This window comes from Heterodontus francisci, chromosome 5, assembly GCF_036365525.1.
Source record: "Heterodontus francisci isolate sHetFra1 chromosome 5, sHetFra1.hap1, whole genome shotgun sequence".
NCBI lineage: Eukaryota > Metazoa > Chordata > Chondrichthyes > Heterodontiformes > Heterodontidae > Heterodontus > Heterodontus francisci.
In genome coordinates this window covers 187418776-187437731 of record NC_090375.1, presented here as the reverse complement: position 1 = coordinate 187437731, position 18956 = coordinate 187418776, and the positions used below count along the sequence as shown (strand labels likewise).

The 18956-nt window shown below is 42.1% G+C and overlaps 1 protein-coding gene across 6 annotated transcripts in view; it reads left to right on the top strand.

The window, feature by feature from the left end:
* nfatc1 (nuclear factor of activated T cells 1) overlaps nt 1-18956 on the top strand; it is a 262217-nt gene that overhangs the window by 108447 nt on the left and 134814 nt on the right. For all 6 annotated transcript variants that reach the window (XM_068032472.1, XM_068032470.1, XM_068032471.1 and 3 more), the window contains 2 exons: nt 4696-4751; nt 8159-8291. In XM_068032472.1, the coding sequence (XP_067888573.1) occupies nt 4696-4751; nt 8159-8291 (189 nt within the window). The remainder of the gene's footprint in view (nt 1-4695; nt 4752-8158; nt 8292-18956) is intronic.

Sequence of the window (18956 nt, the reverse complement as noted above, 5' to 3'; positions counted from 1 at the left end):
CTCCCATTGTCAGTTCCTCAACCTGCCCACAAAAGATGGGCAGTGCACCATGGGAGGGTGGCCACTTCTAACAGGATCCTCATCTGCTCTCAGTTAAGATGCTGGAAAGGTTTGGGAGGCATTTTGTTTCCATGCATTGTAGTTTATTTTTTCACACATGGACTATTTTAAAGTGCTAGTAGTGGCGATGTACAATGTTTTGAACTTTCATGGGGCTTCTCGGAACAGTTTTTTTAACTTCATGGGGTCTCCTTCTGATGATTCCATTCTGGTTAAAAGATGAGGACCAGAAATAGGAAGACTTCATTCAGTAGGAGATGAAGTACAGGGAGATGAAATAGGAGGAGGCATATGTGCAGGAATTCTCGCCCTGCCCCCTCCCCCAGAGTTTATTGGTTCAGGACACCGTACCTACAGTTCTCTGAGGAGCAGTGCATGAGGAAGCTTTGCTTTTATGGGGGAACTCCATGACTCTTGTTGCTTCCTGCAGCAAAACGTACAACCCACTGCCACAGCTGGCAGAGCATTGCATGTTGTAATCAAGGCCATTACACCCCTGAGTTTCTTCGCTTCCAGTTCCTTTAAGGCTTCCACAGTGGATATCAGTAACATCAGTCCGTCTGCAGTTCATGCTTGCATTGAACAAACAGCTGCCCGATTCCATGTTAGCAAACACCTCCATCACTTTTTCCCATGCTCAATTTGAAGTAGGGCTGTGGTGATCATCCCTGAGCAATGTAACGACTGGTGCTACAAATTCTTGCAAGTAGATCCCAGCTGCAGTGTCCACTGAGCCGGCCGCAGGCTCCACGGCTGAATGCAGAGTGTTAATTCCATGAACCAAAACTCCCACACAAGTTGGTCGTGGATTCCTCCACGCTCTACGACCTGTTGCCGAAGCTGCCTGGCATGCAGTCCAAAGTATTGAGCAACGGTTGGTGCAAAGGAAGCATTTTTTTTTTTAAAGGCGTGAGTCCCTAAATTTGGCATCTGTATCCTCTACAGCAGAGCTACCATGTGATCTTGCCTTGTGGGTGGAATCATTTCCTGGTATAGGCTTTCCAGCTGCCCATTTGTGCTTAATGAGTCAACCACTGCCAACCCCTCCAACTCATTAACGCTACCTAACTACCATTGCAAAGTGTACCACTCCTTTAAGGACCTTCAAGCTGCAATTAAGTAACGGTGACACCGCCAGATTTCCCTCCCTGCCAATTGCTGCCTGCAAGAAGCAAGATTAGCACTGACACCTGGTCAGTTCAAGTTAAATGAGGTCCAACCGCACACAGTGTGCTGATTTCTGTGCTAGTGTCTGGAGGGGTACAAACAGTAACAGTTCATCTTCAGGAGGGTTTTCCCCCTCAAACTGTGCACCTGCAGGGCCCGAGTTATCTGAAAGACTTAGAAAAAGAGTATAGAGACAAGGGTGACCACATAATGGCAAGGTTAAGTAGTAGCAGATGAGTGGGTTTTTTTGTGTGTCTGTGCAATTGTTTCTGATGCTGCATGACCTCTGTTCCACTGTTGGTATCAATGGCCGATGCCTCTGTAGCTGTCAGAGTTTGTCGTGCAGCGGCATCTCCTCCTGTTCTTGTATTCTCCCTTCAGCAGTTTGCAAGCTTCTCCTGCAAGATGAACAACATTGGGTTCGTCTGTGCCCAGTTAAATGTTTTTGAAGCTGAGTGAGGCAGCTTTGCAGGGTGTGCATGATGGGAGGAAGCAGCAGGTGTGGCCAAGGGGTGGGGGGAGAGAAGTCATTGTGAGGGCAGTAGCAGGCTTTGAGGATGTGGGTTCAAGCAGAAGGAAGTGCAGTGAAGTGTCTTATTTTGAGTGGAGGAAAGGCGCGAGAAGGGAAAGTTTCATGGTGTTGAGGTTAAAGTAAGGTGCTGCAGAGCTGTACAGAGAGTGAGAGAGAAATGTGAAGTGGTGTCTTACCTTGCCAGTCCTGGTGAGATCACTAAATTTTTTTTGCTTGCACTGCAGCCCAGTCCTAGGAACAATATTGTTAACATTGATTTTATCTGCCAATACTCTCTATTGCGGCTGACTAACTTGGCAGGGCACCCATTGTTAATTAGAGGTGAAGAAGGTCTACTGCCTGTTGTTTATTTGGTTACTGCCAGTGGGCTGCAAGCAGAGTAACAATGCTCACCTGCAGCTTGCCAGTCAGGCGGTGGGCTGGGGTTCAGTGGCAGGAATTCCAGTGGCTCCTTTGGGGAACTGAGCTGGAAGTTGCATCATATGGGTGGCACAGTGGCGCAGTGGTTAGCACCGCAGCCTCACAGCTCCAGCAACCCGGGTTAAATTCTGGGTACTGCCTGTGCGGAGTTTGCAAGTTCTCCCTGTGAACCGCGTGGGTTTTCGCCGGGTGCTTCGGTATCCTCCCACAGCCAAAGACTTGCAGGTTGATAGGTAAATTGGCCATTATAAATTGCCCCTAGTATAGGTAGGTGGTAGGGGAAGGTGGGGATGTGGTAGGAATATGGGATTAGTGTAGGGTTAGTAAAAATGGATGGTTGATGGTCGGCACAGACTTGGTGGGCCGAAGGGCCTGTTTCAGTGCTGTATCTCTAAATTAAATAAAATAAAATAAATAAATAAATAAGTGGGATGGAGTGGACTAAGATTTTTTTTTGTTTCTGGAGCCAGGGGAAGCATTCATGGGTTGTTTTCTGAATGGCTAGAAGTGGTCCCTATAAGGGACACTGAATGGTGAGAGACTGGGAAATGTTTGCATTCCGAGAGACCTGGGTGTCTTTGCACATGAGTCACAGAAAGTTAGCATGCAGGTACAGCAAGCAATTAGGAAGGCAAATGCTTTGTTAGCTTTTGTTACAAAAGGATTAGAGTATAAGAGTAAATAAGTCTTGCTAAATTATACAGGGCATTGGTGAGGTCACACCTGGAGTACTGTTTGCAGTTTTAGACTCCTTACCGAAGGAAGGATATACTTGCCCTAAAGGAAGTGCAACAAATGTTTACTAGACTGATTCCTGGGATGAGAGGGTTGTCCTATGAGGAGAGACAGGGTAGACTAGGCCTCTGTTCCCTGGAGTTTAGAAAAGTGAGAGGTGATTTAATAGAAACATATAAAATTCTTAAGGGGTTTGACAGGGTAGATGCTGAGAAAATGTTACCCCGGTCTGGGGAATCTAGAACACGGGGTCGCAGTCTCAGAATAAGGAGTCAGCCATTTAGGATTGAGATGAGGAGAAATTTGTTCATTCAAAGGGCTGTGGGTCTCTGGAATTCTCTACCCCAGAAAGCTGTGGATGCTCAGTCACTGAGTACATTCAAGATAGATTTTTGGACACTAAGGGAATTAAGGGCTATGGGGATAGTGTGAGAAGGTGGAGTTGAGGTAGCAGATCAGCCATGATCTTGTTGAGTGGCGGAGCAGGGTCAAAGAGCCAAATTGCTTAGTCTAGCTCCTATTTCTTATGTTCTTATGATCACTGGTTAGGCCACTTAACACTGGGTATCAGTGGGCAGAGTGCAGGCGGTGCACGCTCCACCCATTGATGCCTCAAGTTTGTGTCAGTATGCCACGTAGTTATAGGACAATGATTAACATATATTACAAGTCAGCTCTTGCCTGAAGTAAGTTCCTAGGTTGCCCACCTCAAGGCCCCAATGAAAATGGCAGCAGTGATACCATGAGTGGAGATGGGACGGTAAGGTGCACTGCCCGCTGCTCTCCTGTTCTTATCGGGTGGTGGCCCTGAAAATTTGTACTGTCAGAGGAGGGAAAATTAGATGGCAAGTGTCAACTGCAGTGTCTTTAAGGTTTACATCTGAAATATTAGCATTAATTTTTATATCTATTGGTTTCATGTGGACTCAAGTAGGGACTTCCGTCTTCATTCATACATGCATCACATAAACAATTAATTATGCACAATTAGGATACCATTATATTGCATTATTAACTTAATGGGCCCCATTTGAAATCCTTCATCTGCAAACAATTACACTCAGGAAGAACTTAATTGTCTCGCTGCAATAGCACAACTCAGTGCTGCAATTCACCAGAAAATTCTCTAACGGAAGAAAATAATTAATCAATTTATTTTTACAAAAGGTGAAATAAACAATACTCAGAGTGCATATCTTTTGCAATGTTCTGTATAATAAGCCAGTAATAGTAGCCTTCGACCTGGGAATTTAATCAAGAACAATTCTGCCACTGCTGAACAAGCCACTTTTATTTCTGACGAGCACATGACTCTTGATGTTCTGATAACTGCATCTCACCCACTCTTGCATTGCGGGAATAGAACAGCATAATTTTTTTTAGTACTGCTTGTACAAATCAAGATTATTTGAGAATAGGAGTTATCAAGTTCCCATGTTATGTTGGAAATTAACAGATTAAATCATATCGGGATTAGTTTTGGTAAACATTAAGAGGATGTGAAGATATTTGAGATGCATGACCTATTTGGAATAAAGCCAATTATATTTAGGGGGATATAAGCACACTGGTTAATGCAATTTTCAACACTGTAAGATGAAAAATGTATTCTGACCATTACACTACAAAATAAATCCATTATCTTGTTTCGTCATGTTACGCATTGCAAATTGCAAAAAACAAAGTCGCTGCTATACCACTCATAAAGTTTCTTGGAGGAGACAATTAAAGGATGATAAATTCACAACATCCTATTGAAAACAATTACGATTTCTTTCCAGATGGACATCATGTGTGGGAGACTGAAGCAAAAACTGACAAGGAGTTCTTTAAACCTGTAAGTTTACCCAATCAGTTGTGTGTATTCTCATGCTTGTGTTGAATTGTCAATTATGAATAGTTATTGTAATAGAACAGGTATTCTAGAAGGTGTGTTTCTTCATTTTTCAAACTAAAGTTAAGCAAGTGGTAATCACTACAAAACGGGAGAATTGCACATGGCTAATTATAAACTAATAGATTATAAATGAAACTGACCTAAACTGTCAAACTAGGGACAAGGACACTAAATGAACAGAATAAGTCGTTGAATTGGGAAACTTGAAAAGTGGCTTGTTTTATTAGCTCAGAAAAATGCAAACCAATGAAGGATGCTAAAAATGCCGAACACCACAAAAACTGTACATCACCAAAGATGTCTCTTTTTTTCTTGCTGTTTACAAATAGAAGATTGCTAAACAATTCATGTTCTAGGAACCGATGCTGAACAGTCCAACTGAACTACTTTTAATTGTCAAGCAGCTACAGATAAACAGCTTCCAAAGGCATGGGAACACTGTATCTAAATCTTACTACGAGCTACCTTGACTTTAAATAGCTGGTAGTAACTACAGTGGCGAATTAAATTAATTAAGTATCCACTTAATGCTGCCAGGTTGATGCCAGATCCCCAACTTTTAAAAATTCTTTCATGGGATGTGGGTGTCAATGCAAAGCCAGCATTTGTTGCCCATCCTTAATTGCCCTTGCGAACTGAGTGGCTTGCTAGGCCATTTCAGAATCAACTGCATTGCTGTGGGTCTGGAGTCATACGTAGACCAGACTAGGTAAGGGCAGCAGATTTTATTCCCTAAAGAACATTAGTGAACCAGACGGGTTTTATGACAATCAATGATAGTTTCATGACACTATTACTGAGATGCCATATTTTTATTAATTAATTGAATGCATTAATTAAATTCCACCAGCTACTATGGTGGTATGTCACCAAGGCATTAGCCTGGGCCTCAGTGACATTACCACTATGCCACCTTCTTCCCCGCCCCACAGGTCACAGTCCTGCAAATTATACTGCTGTGAAAATACTTCTGGGTGTAGATGTCATGCCAGGCTTAAAACTAAAGATACTGTAATACGTTCAACTCCAAGTGCATTCAGAATTTTAATCTAGACTAATGTACCATTTGACAGCAACATGCAAAGTGTCAAAGTTGTATGTATCTGATGTGCTGGTAGGCCACCTGTAATATGAGTTGCTATTTCGAAAAGTCCCAACACCACATTGTCTGAAGCAGAATAATCTGATTACTGTGTAAAAGGTTTCAAGCACGGAAAGTGGGGGTGAGGCAACAGATAACAAAAGAGGTGTTGATAGGACAAGGTCATAGAGAGGTCAACACCTCTTCAGGTCAGGCAGCATCTGTGGAGACAGAAGCAGAGTTAACGTTTCAGGTCAGTGACCCTTCATCAGAACTGGCAAATATTCGATATGTAAAAGGTTTTAAGCAAGTAAAGTTGGGGGGGGAGGGGTGAGGCAACAGATAACAAAAGAGGTGTTGATAGGACAAGGTCATAGAGAGGTCAACACCTCTTTTGTTATCTCTTGCCCCACCCCCCCCCCCCCCCCAAACTTTACTTGCTTAAAACCTTTTACATATCGAATATTTGCCAGTTCTGATGAAGGGTCACTGACCTGAAACGTTAACTCTGCTTCTGTCTCCACAGATGCTGCCTGACCTGCTGAGTATTTCCAGCATTTCTTGTTTTTATTTTAAAACTGATTACAGTGTTAGGTTCATAAGAATGTTAGGATGCTATCCTTGAATCCATCTACAGTATAAGATCACTTAAAGGAAGAATTTTTAGAACAGGTCCCGGTTAAACAATCCCTAATGAAGTACAAATCCTCTGAGACATCACAGTTCTACAGAAGGTGGAAGAGAGGAAGTAGGAATGAAAATCTATAAAATTAGGGGGAGACTAAAATCCAATTAAACCTCAAGTGGACTTAATTTTTAAAAAGTGGCCTTTAAAGGGGAGTGACAAAGGAAACCATAATAACAAAATAACAATTTATATCACATTTTTGTTTATGCAATGAAAGCAATTTTGTAAAACTACCTCTTGGATCTTATTACGATCAGTAGTTTTTGGAAGCTTCAGATGTGCCCCAGAGATGCTTCTGCATTGAAGAGTTAATGTTCTGTATTATTTGCAACAACAAAAAAACTCTATTGCCATCAGTGCTATTCTTGTGTTTAAAGCATCAACAAGGGTCTTGCTTTTTATGTTCTTGATAGTTTTCTAGCATCATGCTTCACCAGCTATTTTTGACGACTGATGAGTATAGACTATTTGAAGTGAGGAATGCCGAACTTCATGCCAAATCGTATAATTGCCTTTCACATCTATAACACCCTTGGTTTTGTTTTACCCATTGCTTACCTTGCATTAAGTTTAATACAATTAGTTATTTATTGTGTAAAACTGGCCTAATTCAACTTAACTATAATGAGTGCAGTTTATCAGCTAGACTAGCTAGGAAGAGCCCCGGTTCATTCCCTCGTCTCTGCTCTCAGGCAGGGACATGTTATATGCACTGGGTACGATTGTGTAGTGGTTAAATTATTTGACCAGTAATCCAAAGAATGTAAGTTCATATCTCACGAGCATTAGATTCTGAATTCAGTTTTTTTTTAAATCTGGGAATGAAAAGCCTTTTTATTAAAATAAATTACCATGAAACTGTCGGATTGTCGTAAAAAACCCAACAGCTTCACTAATCTCCTTTAGGGAAGCAAACCTGCCATCCTTAACTTTGGCTATATGTGACTCCAGTTCCACAAAATGTAGTTGGCATTTAACTGCCCCCCCCCCCCCCCGCCCACCCCAGAGTAGCCTAACAAGCCATTTAGTTGCATCAACCCTTTCAGACTTGCAAGAGATGTGCAATAAATTTTGCAGAAACACCCTGAGAATTATTAATACATTTAAAAGAAACATAATTGTCCCTATACTTTCTGGACTTGGAAGGGGATTCCCATTCCTCTTCCCCATCCAGTGACTTTCGGTAAACATGCATATATAGAAGCCAGATGAGCAGAGGATGAAGAACTTGGTGAGTTTGGATGTTGAGGAGCACTCGTGGAGTAGCACCTGAGCAGGAATCAATGCCTTTAGAAAATTCAAGGGGAAAAGAATGAGGTCCATATTTTGTGGATGATTATTAAATAACAAGGATCTCTGACCAGTGTGTCTACACTTTGTGCAACTTAAGGCTAAAACCAAGTTTCCACATGTCGCCAACATGTTCGTAGGCTATTAGACTGACTATCATTCAAAATGTTGAGTTTTCATTTCATAATCATTTTTTTATTAATTTGATTAAAAAATATGCAGATACGCTTTTTTGTATTTGATATTTTACCACATGACTCCATGTCATTTTTTTTTCCTCTACCACAGAGTTCGCTCATAGTTGAAATTCCACCCTATCGCAACCAACGCATTACCAGCCCTGTTCAAGTTTATTTTTACGTCTGCAATGGGAAACGGAAGAGGAGCCAAAGCCAACGCTTCTCCTATCTACCTGCTAATGGTAACTGCTCACGTTAAAATGATTATGTTGCCAAAAGGTGCATAGTTCAAAGCCAACATACCTGACCCCAAATTGGGCGTTTCATCATTTGGCAGAACTATAATGAGTTCATGATTAATTACACAGTAAGATAGAATATTAAAAAGTATTTTAAACAGTTCAAGTCATCAGAGGTGAAATTAAGCTACTTTTTTAAAACACAAAAGTCAGAACTTGCATCAATATCAGATTTTGTTAAATGAAATTCTGACGGATAGAATGGTTTGTGGTGAACAGTTATGGTCATGCAGCAATGCACTATGGACTAGAGGTGGTAGGACATTGAGTTTAAACTGGCAGTTCCCTACATTAATGCAATGTTCACGTTCTTAGGCTGTGCTGTCATGAAGAGATAGAATTAGGGTTTACATTTTTCTATAAGAGGTTTTTTTAATCTCAAACGCTACTTACATTCTTTCAAGTGAGTGATTATAGAACACAACTGAAGTGAATACTGTTATTAACAGAATGCAAAACAAAATGAATCTTTGTTAATATGTATTACATTTTAAGTACAATATCAGTAGCACAGCATGGTGCATTTCTCAATTTAAAATCTTAATATATGTAAATATATTAGTGACTAAGGTTAATGTGAAGCAAGTTTAAAATAATCTATATCTGATGTTTGATTAAATAAGGAAAATTATATAGTATGGAAGGCGATTTTGCAATAGGAGTGATGTATACAATCATGTGACAGAGGATTTGTGGTTGCCGCTGTGTACTTGATACAATCCTGCATTACTTGTGGTTTTTGAGATGCTTCCCGAAAAGTAGCAGTGGTCATGGGATTGTGAGCTGTATATATAAAATGTCTGAGTTGGAATAGCTTTGTCACTACTGACCTATTACAGCATAGACAGTCACTGACTCTTGATGCAATGTTGGTTTTGATTTTAAGTGCAAAATCTTTATAAGCCTCTTTCAATGTCTGTTCATTCGTTACTGTTAGAAATCCAGTCGTTGGTAGGATCTCAGTGTCAATCAATGCAATAGCAGTAATCTTGTACAGGAATACAAGAAAGCATCAAATGAGAAAAATGACATTTTACCTCACAAGTCTGTGCTACAGAATATAAATATTTAAGCTGCTGCTGCATTTATACAGCAGTCTTGGATTGGACCAGAGAGGGTGCTCCTCATGTATTGCTACACACATGCACAGAGCTCCTCGCCCATTGATTGAAATGGAAATATTTGGAGAGAGAAAGTGGCGGCACTCTCTCTAAACACTTAAATTAATTGCAGGGAAGTTTTAGAAGTTTTTTTAGAAGATTCAAAGTACCCTTTATAAACCTGGTTTATAAACCTGGTTTGACACTCTATTGGATTTTCACTCCACTCATATCAAACACAAATGGGTGAGGCTGCCTCCTCCAGGGTGCTTTGCATGACTTATTACATACAATTTACAGCACGAAAACAGGCCATTTGGCCCAATTGGTTTATGTTGGCATTTGTGCTCCACACAAGCCTCCTCCGACCCTATTTCATCTATCCCTATCAGCATATCCTTCTGTTCCTTTCTGCTTTATGTACTTATCCAGTGTCCCTTTAAATTATTCACCGAGGAGAGGGACATGACGGATGTTGAGGTTAGGAACAGATGTTTGATTACTCTAGGTCAAGTCGGCATAAGGAGGGAGGAAGTGTTGGGTATTCTAAAGGGCATTAAGGTGGACAAGTCCCCAGGTCCGGATGGGATCTATCCCAGGTTACTGAGGGAAGCGAGAGAGGAAATAGCTGGGGCCTTAACAGATATCTTTGCAGCATCCTTAAACACGGGTGAGGTCCCGGAGGACTGGAGAATTGCTAATGTTGTCCCCTTGTTTAAGAAGGGTAGCAGGGATAATCCAGGTAATTATAGACCGGTGAGCCTGACGTCAGTGGTAGGGAAGCTGCTGGAGAAGATACTGAGGGATAGGATCTATTCCCATTTGGAAGAAAATGGGCTTATCAGTGATAAGCAACATGGTTTTGTGCAGGGAAGGTCATGTCTTACCAACTTAATAGAATTCTTTGAGGAAGTGACAAAGTTGATTGATGAGGGAAGGGCTGTCGATGTCATATACATGGACTTCAGTAAGGCGTTTGATAAGGTTCCCCATGGCAGGCTGATGGAGAAAGTGAAGGCGCTTGGGGTCCAAGGTGTACTAGCTAGATGGATAAAGAACTGGCTGGGCAACAGGAGACAGAGAGTAGCAGTAGAAGGGAGTTTCTCAAAATGGAGACGTGTGACCAGTGGTGTTCCACAGGGATCCGTGCTGGGACCACTGTTGTTTGTGATATACATTAATGATTTGGAGGAAAGTATAGGTGGACTGATTAGCAAGTTTGCAGACGACACTAAGATTGGTGGAGTGGCAGATAGTGAAGGGGACTGTCAGAGAATACAGCAGAATATAGATAGATTGGAGAGTTGGGCAGAGAAATGGCAGATGGAGTTCAATCAGGGTAAATGCGAGGTGATGCATTTTGGAAGATCCAATTCAAGAGTGAACTATACAGTAAATGGAAAAGTCCTGGGGAAAATTGATGTCCAGAGAGATTTGGGTGTTCAGGTCCACTGTTCCCTGAAGGTGGCAACGCAGGTAAATAGAGTGGTCAAGAAGGCATACGGCATGCTTTCCTTCATCGGACGGGGCATTGAGTACAAGAGTTGGCAGGTCATGTTACAGTTGTATAGGACTTTGGTTCGGCCACATTTGGAATACTGCGTACAGTTCTGGTCGCCACATTATCAAAAGGATGTGGATGCTTTGGAGAGGGTGCAGAGGAGGTTCACCAGGATGTTGCCTGGTATGGAGGGTGCTAGCTATGAAGAGAGGTTGAGTAGATTAGGATTATTTTCATTAGAAAGACGGAGGTTGAGGGGGGACCTGATTGAGGTGTACAAAATCATGAGAGGTATAGACAGGGTGGATAGCAAGAGGCTTTTTCCCAGAGTGGGGGTTTCAATTACTAGAGGACACGAGTTCAAAGTGAAAGGGGAAAAGTTTAGGGGGGATATGCGTGGAAAGTTCTTTACGCAGAGGGTGGTGGGCACCTGGAACGCATTGCCAGCGGAGGTGGTAGATGCGGGCACGATGGAGTCTTTTAAGATGTATCTAGACAGATACATGAATGGGCAGGAAGAAAAGAGATACAGAACCTTAGAAAATAGGCGACATGTTTAGAGAGAGGATCTGGATCGGCGCAGGCTTGGAGGGCCGAAGGGCCTGTTCCTGTGCTGTAATTATCTTCTTGTTCTTTGTTCTAAATGCATCTATGCTATTCGCCTCAACTACTGCATGTGGTAGCGAGTTCTACATTCTTATCACTCTCTGGGTAGAGAAGTTTCTCCAGAATTCCCTATTAGATTTATTAATGACTATCTTATATTTATGGCCTCTAGTTTTGGACTCCGTCACAAGTGGAAACATTTTCTCTACACCTATCCTGTCAAACCCCTTCATAATTTTAAATATCTCTATTCAGTTACCGCTCAGCCTTCTCTTTTCTAGAGCAAAGAGGCGCACCCTGTTCAGTCTTTCATAATAGTTATAACCTCTCAGTTCTGATATCATCTCTGAAATTGGTCCTTAACTCTATTTTATGCTGTAGTTTTAGCACATATCCTCCATCACATGGTAATTTATATTGCCGAAATCACTTTGTAATGTTACAGAAGCTTCAGTATAAATGTGCCCTTAGATTAAGCTCATAGCCTGGATTTTCTGCTTGACTGGAACACTCACTGGAGGGTAATGAAATGAGACTTCCACCTACCAAATTCCCAGAGTCAGGAGTATTTTGAATAATTTTAGCAAGCTTCTCAGGTTCAGTTGGTGAGACTGCCTGAGGGAGAGGTAAACAAAATGGCATGTGGCCTGTGTGTGCTGCCTTGTCAAGTTGTGTTTTAAAGGAAATGATTGATTGCATGGCCTTTTTGTGCCTTTTTAAAATGTAAATATCCTTTTTAAAATTTAAATATCCCCCCCCCCTCCCCCACCTTGGGTCCCAGCTACGAGCAGGTTGCTATGATGCAAATGTCAGAAGAATGCACTGGATAGGATTTTTTCATTTGCATATCATTACAATAATCCCATCCACACACGGACAGAGATATAGGACTGCGGAGGAAGCAGGCATGCTGCTTTATGTTTGGGAAACCCGAAGAGTATGTTTCTTGCAAGTCCTGCTGAATTTAATGGCCCAGCCTGGTGAGCATTTTTTGCCTCCGTTTCCTGGCCACAGCTAGTCAGACTGAAAGGCTGGCTGGCTATCAGGCAGATAGGTTTCTGGCAGCAGGCCACAGCCTGGGATGAGAGAGGAAGGTGAGAGGGATCAAACAGGCCAGGGGGGTGGGGGTTGGGGGCGGGGGTGGGGAGGCAGTGCTGGGGTTGGGTGGGGGCTAGATCAGAGGTCAGAGGGAAGATCGGAGGCTGGGGTCCGGAGGGCAGATCAGAGGCCTCATGGAGGAGATCAGGAGAGTCTGGGTGGGGGTTGGTGTGATCGCAGGGGGTTGGTGAAACAGGTGAGCTGGACCCAACAGGTAAGTGGAAAGGCACTTAGCTCTTGGATCCAGCAGTCCTTGCTTCCCTTTAGCTGCCAAGTTTCCCGAGGCCCAGAAAACTCAGCGAGTCAGGGTTAAACTTAAAATGGTGCGCAGCCTCATAATATTTCAAATGCTAACTGGCTTCCTGGCAGAGGGTTAGTCACCCAACAACACCATCCCCCCACATACACCCCTCTTCTCCTCACGCCCCCCCCTCCCACCCCCCACCCTCAACCGTCCTACCTCTGTTAAAACCAGAAATGAGCGGGTCGGGGTCAGGATTCAGATTGTTAGCATTTTAACGTTCCACCCGACCCAAACCAACCTGTTTTTGGGGCTTAAAATTCCCTTCATCTGTCACTTTTGACAGAAAATCAGACCACTGTAAAAACTAGCGTTTCCTGTCCCCGTTCTCTTTGACTATAAGTATCCGCAATGTTCTTTCACCTCTATTGAATGAAAAAAGACACAAATCCATAAAAAACCTGAAGGAATGCAAATCTTAAAAGCACAAAACCAATTCCATATTTCTATGGGGATAGCAATTTTATACTTAATGACTGACTGAATGTTTTTCCTTTTTTTAAGATTAAAGATTTACGTGCAATTTGGAAGCTCAACAGACCAACAAGGCCATTGCTTACTCTGACATCACTTTCCCACGACCAAACACACCCCACCCAACCCACCTCATTCCCAAAGATTTTAGCTCTTCTGGGCTTTGTCCATCCAAATCCCTAACCATGCCCTGTAGCGCGGAGAAGGAGGCGATTAAAGCAGGCAGTTAAAATTGTCGTGGCTACTTACCCCCAACCACGCCCCCCCCTCCCCCAATGCCCATTTCTGATTTTAACCTGCTCAACTGAACAGGTGGGGTCCTTTCCTACACATGCATGTCGGGTGCCAATAATGGTGTAAATGACTGTTTCTCCGGGGGGTGCTGCTGGTTTTCTGCCAGGGAGATTAGGAGAACCTGGGCAGAAGATCCAGTGATAGTCTTCATCCTGCGCAGGAGACTGTTTCTGAAATATGCATCTTCATTGACAGAATTTGGTTTCTGTCATTTGCATGATTACAAGACCCTAAAATCTGTCATTATCAAAAGAACAAGATCGGGTAGACTTTCATCTTCACTGCCTGATGGGGCAGACTGACACGACCTTTAAAGAACCCACCATGATTTTTATTCCATTCATTCCAATAGAATGGAGGGTTCTATAAAGCGTTTGTGATCTGCCCTGCTAGATTACTGACCAGGTAAAGCGAAAACCTACCCCAGTCTGTGCTATAGTCAATTTGCTACCATTCTTGAGCAGAGTTTCCATGGCTTTAAGAGACAGCAGCATTGATGCTAATACAAACATAGTACTGCTTTTTTCTCTTATTCTAACACTTGTATCTCTTAAAAGTGCATTTTTGACAGCAGCTAGTTACTGACAGACCGAAAGTATGTAGCTGTTACTTCTTCAATACCACTGTTGCAGTTTCCAAAAGTGAGAAAACGTCCACCCAGACACCTTGGAACGGGCACAGCTTCAGAGTGAACAAAATATACGTTTGAGTTTCCATTGGGCCAGCATTGGAAAAATGTTTTAAAAGTTACTCACGGCTTGGCCAGTAAGACATCTTTTTTTTTTGGGAAAAAAATATTGTAAACTTCTTAATTAACTTTTCAATCGCCAAAAAAAGTGTTATTTGAACTTTATTAGGAGGATAGGAATTCTAAATGAAATAGGTCTTTGAGCCGTAGAACTTTATAGCAAAGAAGGAGGTCATTCTGCCTCTGTCTCTGCCGACTTTGCAAGAGCCATCCAAAATTAATTTCACTGCCCCAAGCCTCGTGGCCCTGCATCTTCCTCTGCTGCAAATATCTATCTTTAAAACCCCTGCCTCAACTGTTCTCTGTAGTAAAGCATTCCATGGTCCAACAACACTCTGCATAAAAAATAAATTCTCCTAGCATCTTTCCTCATTGCCTTAGTGACCATTTTAAATTTTCATGGAATCTGTAACCTGAGGAAATAGCCTTTCCCTAATCACTATCAAAACTGTTCATAATTTGACAAACCTCTATGAATCCTTAGTCTTCTCTGCCAAAGTGAAAAAGACTAAATATCTAGTTAAGTTATGTTAAAGCTTTATAAATCACTGGTTTTGCCTCAGCTGCAGTATTGTGTCCAATTCTAGCCCACACTTTAGGAAGGATGTCAAGGCATTGAAGAGGGTATAGAGGAGATTTACTCAAATCATACCAGGGGATGAGGGACCTCAGTTATGTGGAGCAACTAGAGTTATAGAGTTATACAGCACAGAAACAGGCCTTTCGGCCCATTGTGTCTGTGCCGGCCATCAAGCATCTATCTATTCTAATTCCATTTTCCAGCACTTGGCCCGTAGAAAAATGGGATTAGAATAGATAGGTGCTTGATGGCCGGCACAGACACAATGGGCCGAAGGGCCTGTTTCTGTGTAGAGATGCTGCAATTGTTCTCCTAGACTAGAGAAGGTTAAGGCAAGTTTTAATAGAGATGTTCAAAATCAAGGAGTTTGGATCGAGTAAATAGGGAGAAACTGTTTCTGGAGGCAAGAGGGTCAATATCCAGAGGAGATAGATTTAAGATAAGAATTTTTTTACACAGCGAGTTGTTATGATCTGGAATGCACTACTAGAAAGGGTGATGGAAGGAGATTCAATGGTAACTTTCAAAATAGAATTGAAAAGTTTGCAGGGCTCTGGGTAATGAGCAGTGGAGTGGGACTGAATAGATGGCTCTTTCAAAGAGCCAGCATCAGTATGATAGGCTGAATGGCCTCCTGTGCTGTATCATTCTATGATCTCAAATCTCTCAATATAACAAAAATTCCCTATCCATAGCATCAGCCTCGTAAATCTACATTGTATGCTATGACATTAATGTTCTTTCTATAACTGCACAAGCTACTCTGAAGTTTTGTACACATTTTTAATTATTTCTTCACTCTTCTACACTACATCCTTATTTATGGAAAACAAAATAATGTTTGTCTATTTTTGTTAAAGGATTTTTCTGTGGCATTTGCATTTTCAGGGAATGATGTATTTGAACCCCTGTTCATCTACACCTACAGCACCTTTCTATTGATATTCCCATTCCTCCTTTCTCATCCCAAAATCTATTACCTCGCACTTCCATTTTAAACTGCATCTGCCATCTGTTTGCGCATTCTGCTAATCTATCTGTGTCATCCTTAAGTCTGTTATAGACTTCCTCAGTATTTGCCAAGCCCCTGACTTTTCTGCTGTCCACAAATTTCAAAATTGTGCTTTCCACCACTAACATTAGACTAACTGATCTATAATTACTCAATGTGGGCTTCCCTCCCCTCTAGAGCAAAGCTGGCACACAGTACAATTAACATATTAAGAGGGCTTGAAAAACTGTGGCCAGAGCCTCTGGCATCTTGTTTCTCCTATCAACCTATAGTGTGTGACAACAGACTTCTCTACCCTTGAGTTCAGCTATGAGCCAATTCCTTTTCTACGGATCTCTCTTAACAATTCTTCCATATCTTTAGCTAGATCCACCTACATTTTCACCATTTGTTTATGCCAGTACCTATATTGGGCCATTAAACATCTTCCATCTTGATGTGGCGAAGTAAAAACGCTCGACACCTTTTATAGGGGAGAACTCAGAATTGGCAGGAACAAGCGTCCAAGTCACAAAATTGGATGTTTGACAAAAAGACATTATTAATTGTAATTTTAATTTGCTTGTCCAAATTTGCTTCCTCCTGCTGACATAACTTGCAACAAACTTTCAACTGCAGTGTTGGGGATGGTGATCTGGCACAATGCCATCATGCTCCATTTAATTCTCCATCCCACTCTCAAATTGGCTGAATTTGGATGTGAAAATTCCGGCCACATTATCTGTGCACCCTTAACTGACAGCTACACCAAAAAAAAGGCCTTAGCTCCATTGAATAGCAATTACCTTTTAAATTAATTTAATCAGTATTTACATGACCTTTGTTCAAACTTGTATCACTGAAGGGCCACAGATTTGTATTAGCAAGATAATAATACAATTTGCATTAATATGGCATAATGCTTTTATAAAGCAGCATATTATCAGACTTATTGTGAATAATGTTAATGGTGATTTTAACCCATGGGAGGAAGGTGCCAATTGCGCCACCCTCCCGATGTCCTCACTATGAGGCAGGCACATTCTGAGGGGCGGTCCTCATTTATATTTGCTTGATGATCTGTGAGCATTCGGCCAGCACTCAGAGGCAGCACACTGATTGGAGCGGGCAGCAAACCAGGTGGCTGCAGCATGGAGCTGAGCCAGAAATGATATACGCAGGCAATTGTGTTCTTCCTGGCCTGACGTACCTTTAGGGGTGGGGGAGAATCAGAAATTTACATTTAAGAACCGGAGATTAGACCACTCATTGCTGGGTACCAATGGGCAAAGCATGTACAGTGCACACTCTGCACATTCATACTCCAAAATTTGCACTGGGGTCCTATGTACATTGTAGGACCCCGATTACCATAGTGGAATTAGGCTCCTATCTGAAATAGGCAGATGAGCAGGCCCCCACTAACAATAAGGGCAGAAACAACAACAACTTGCATTTATATAGCACCTTTAACACAGTAAAACACCCCAAGGCGCTCCACAGGAACATTATCAAACAAAATTTGACACCGAGCCACGTTAAAGTATTACGACAGGTGACCAAAGATTTGGTCAGAGGTAGGTTTTAAGGAGTGTCTTAAAGGAAGGGAAAGAGAGATAGAGATGCAGAAAGGTTTAGGGAAGGAATGCCAGAACTTAGGTCCCAGGCAGCTGAAGGTATGGCCGCCAATTGTGGGAATTGGGGATCGCAGAGATCGTGGAGCTGGGCAAGGCAATGGAAAGATTTGAAAGGAAGAATGAAAATTTTAAATTTCTAAACCATGTGCTAATGCAGATGAGTGAGCACAGGAGTGATGGGTGAACAGAACTTGCTGAGCATTGGAGTACAAGCAGTAGCGTTTTGGATGAGTTGAAGGATATGGAGGATGGAAAATGGGAGGCCGGCCAAGAGAGCATTGGAATAGTCAGGTCTGGTGGTAGCAAAGGCATGGATGAGGGCTTCTGTAGCCAACAGTCCGAGGCAGCGGTGAATACAAGCGATATTACAGAGGTAGAAATTGGCGGTCTTGGTAGTGTAGCGTCGGATGCTGAGCTCAGGGTTAAATGGATGCCGAGGTTGCAACCAGTCTGATTCAGCTTCAGAAGGTGGGGTGGGGAAGGGGGATGGACGCTGTGTCTAGGCAACTGAGTTTTGGCGAGCACCAAAGAGAATGGTGGTATGTGTACTCCTGATAATTCTGGTGCAGTACCACCCCATTTCCACCAGGCGGAGGGAGTTAAAACCGCCCCCAGTATGCCTGCATTCATTTCCTGTTGCACATTGGGATCACGCTTTGGCCCAAAGTAATGCTGTGACAAATTAGAAATTAGCCATTTACACCATTTATCTCTGGCTTCCACCAAACTCCAGTCAGAGAACTGCCCCCTCCCCCACAGCTGTTAAAAGCATCTGTTTTTTTTTCTCTGTCCCTGTCTGACAGCTGTTGGCTATTAGAATTTTCTAACTATCAACATCATAGCTAATAATCCGGTGAAATAATTAGATGCTGTTTGCTTCAAAGTTCAACGAATTCTCTTTTTGAAAAATAAAGCAAATGCAATTAGGAAAGAAACTCTGAACTAAAAGTACTTCTGAAATGTAAGTAACAGAGGCCGATAATCAGCAGCATCATTTTCCACATTTACCCACTGTCACACTCTTTCTTGTATTCTTTCTCTTAAACACATCCTCTCACACCCTCACTCCTCTCTCTCTCACTTGCACTCATTCTCTGTCCCTCTTTAAAGAAAAACGCTCAATACAAATTTTACATGAATAAAGATTTTGAAATCAATCCTCTCCAGCTTCTTTCAAATAATTCTATGCAGAAACTGTTTGAACATGAAAAAAATAATTCAATTAGAACATTTGATTGAATGGAATGATACATGCTGGGAAGTTAGAACTGCACGATC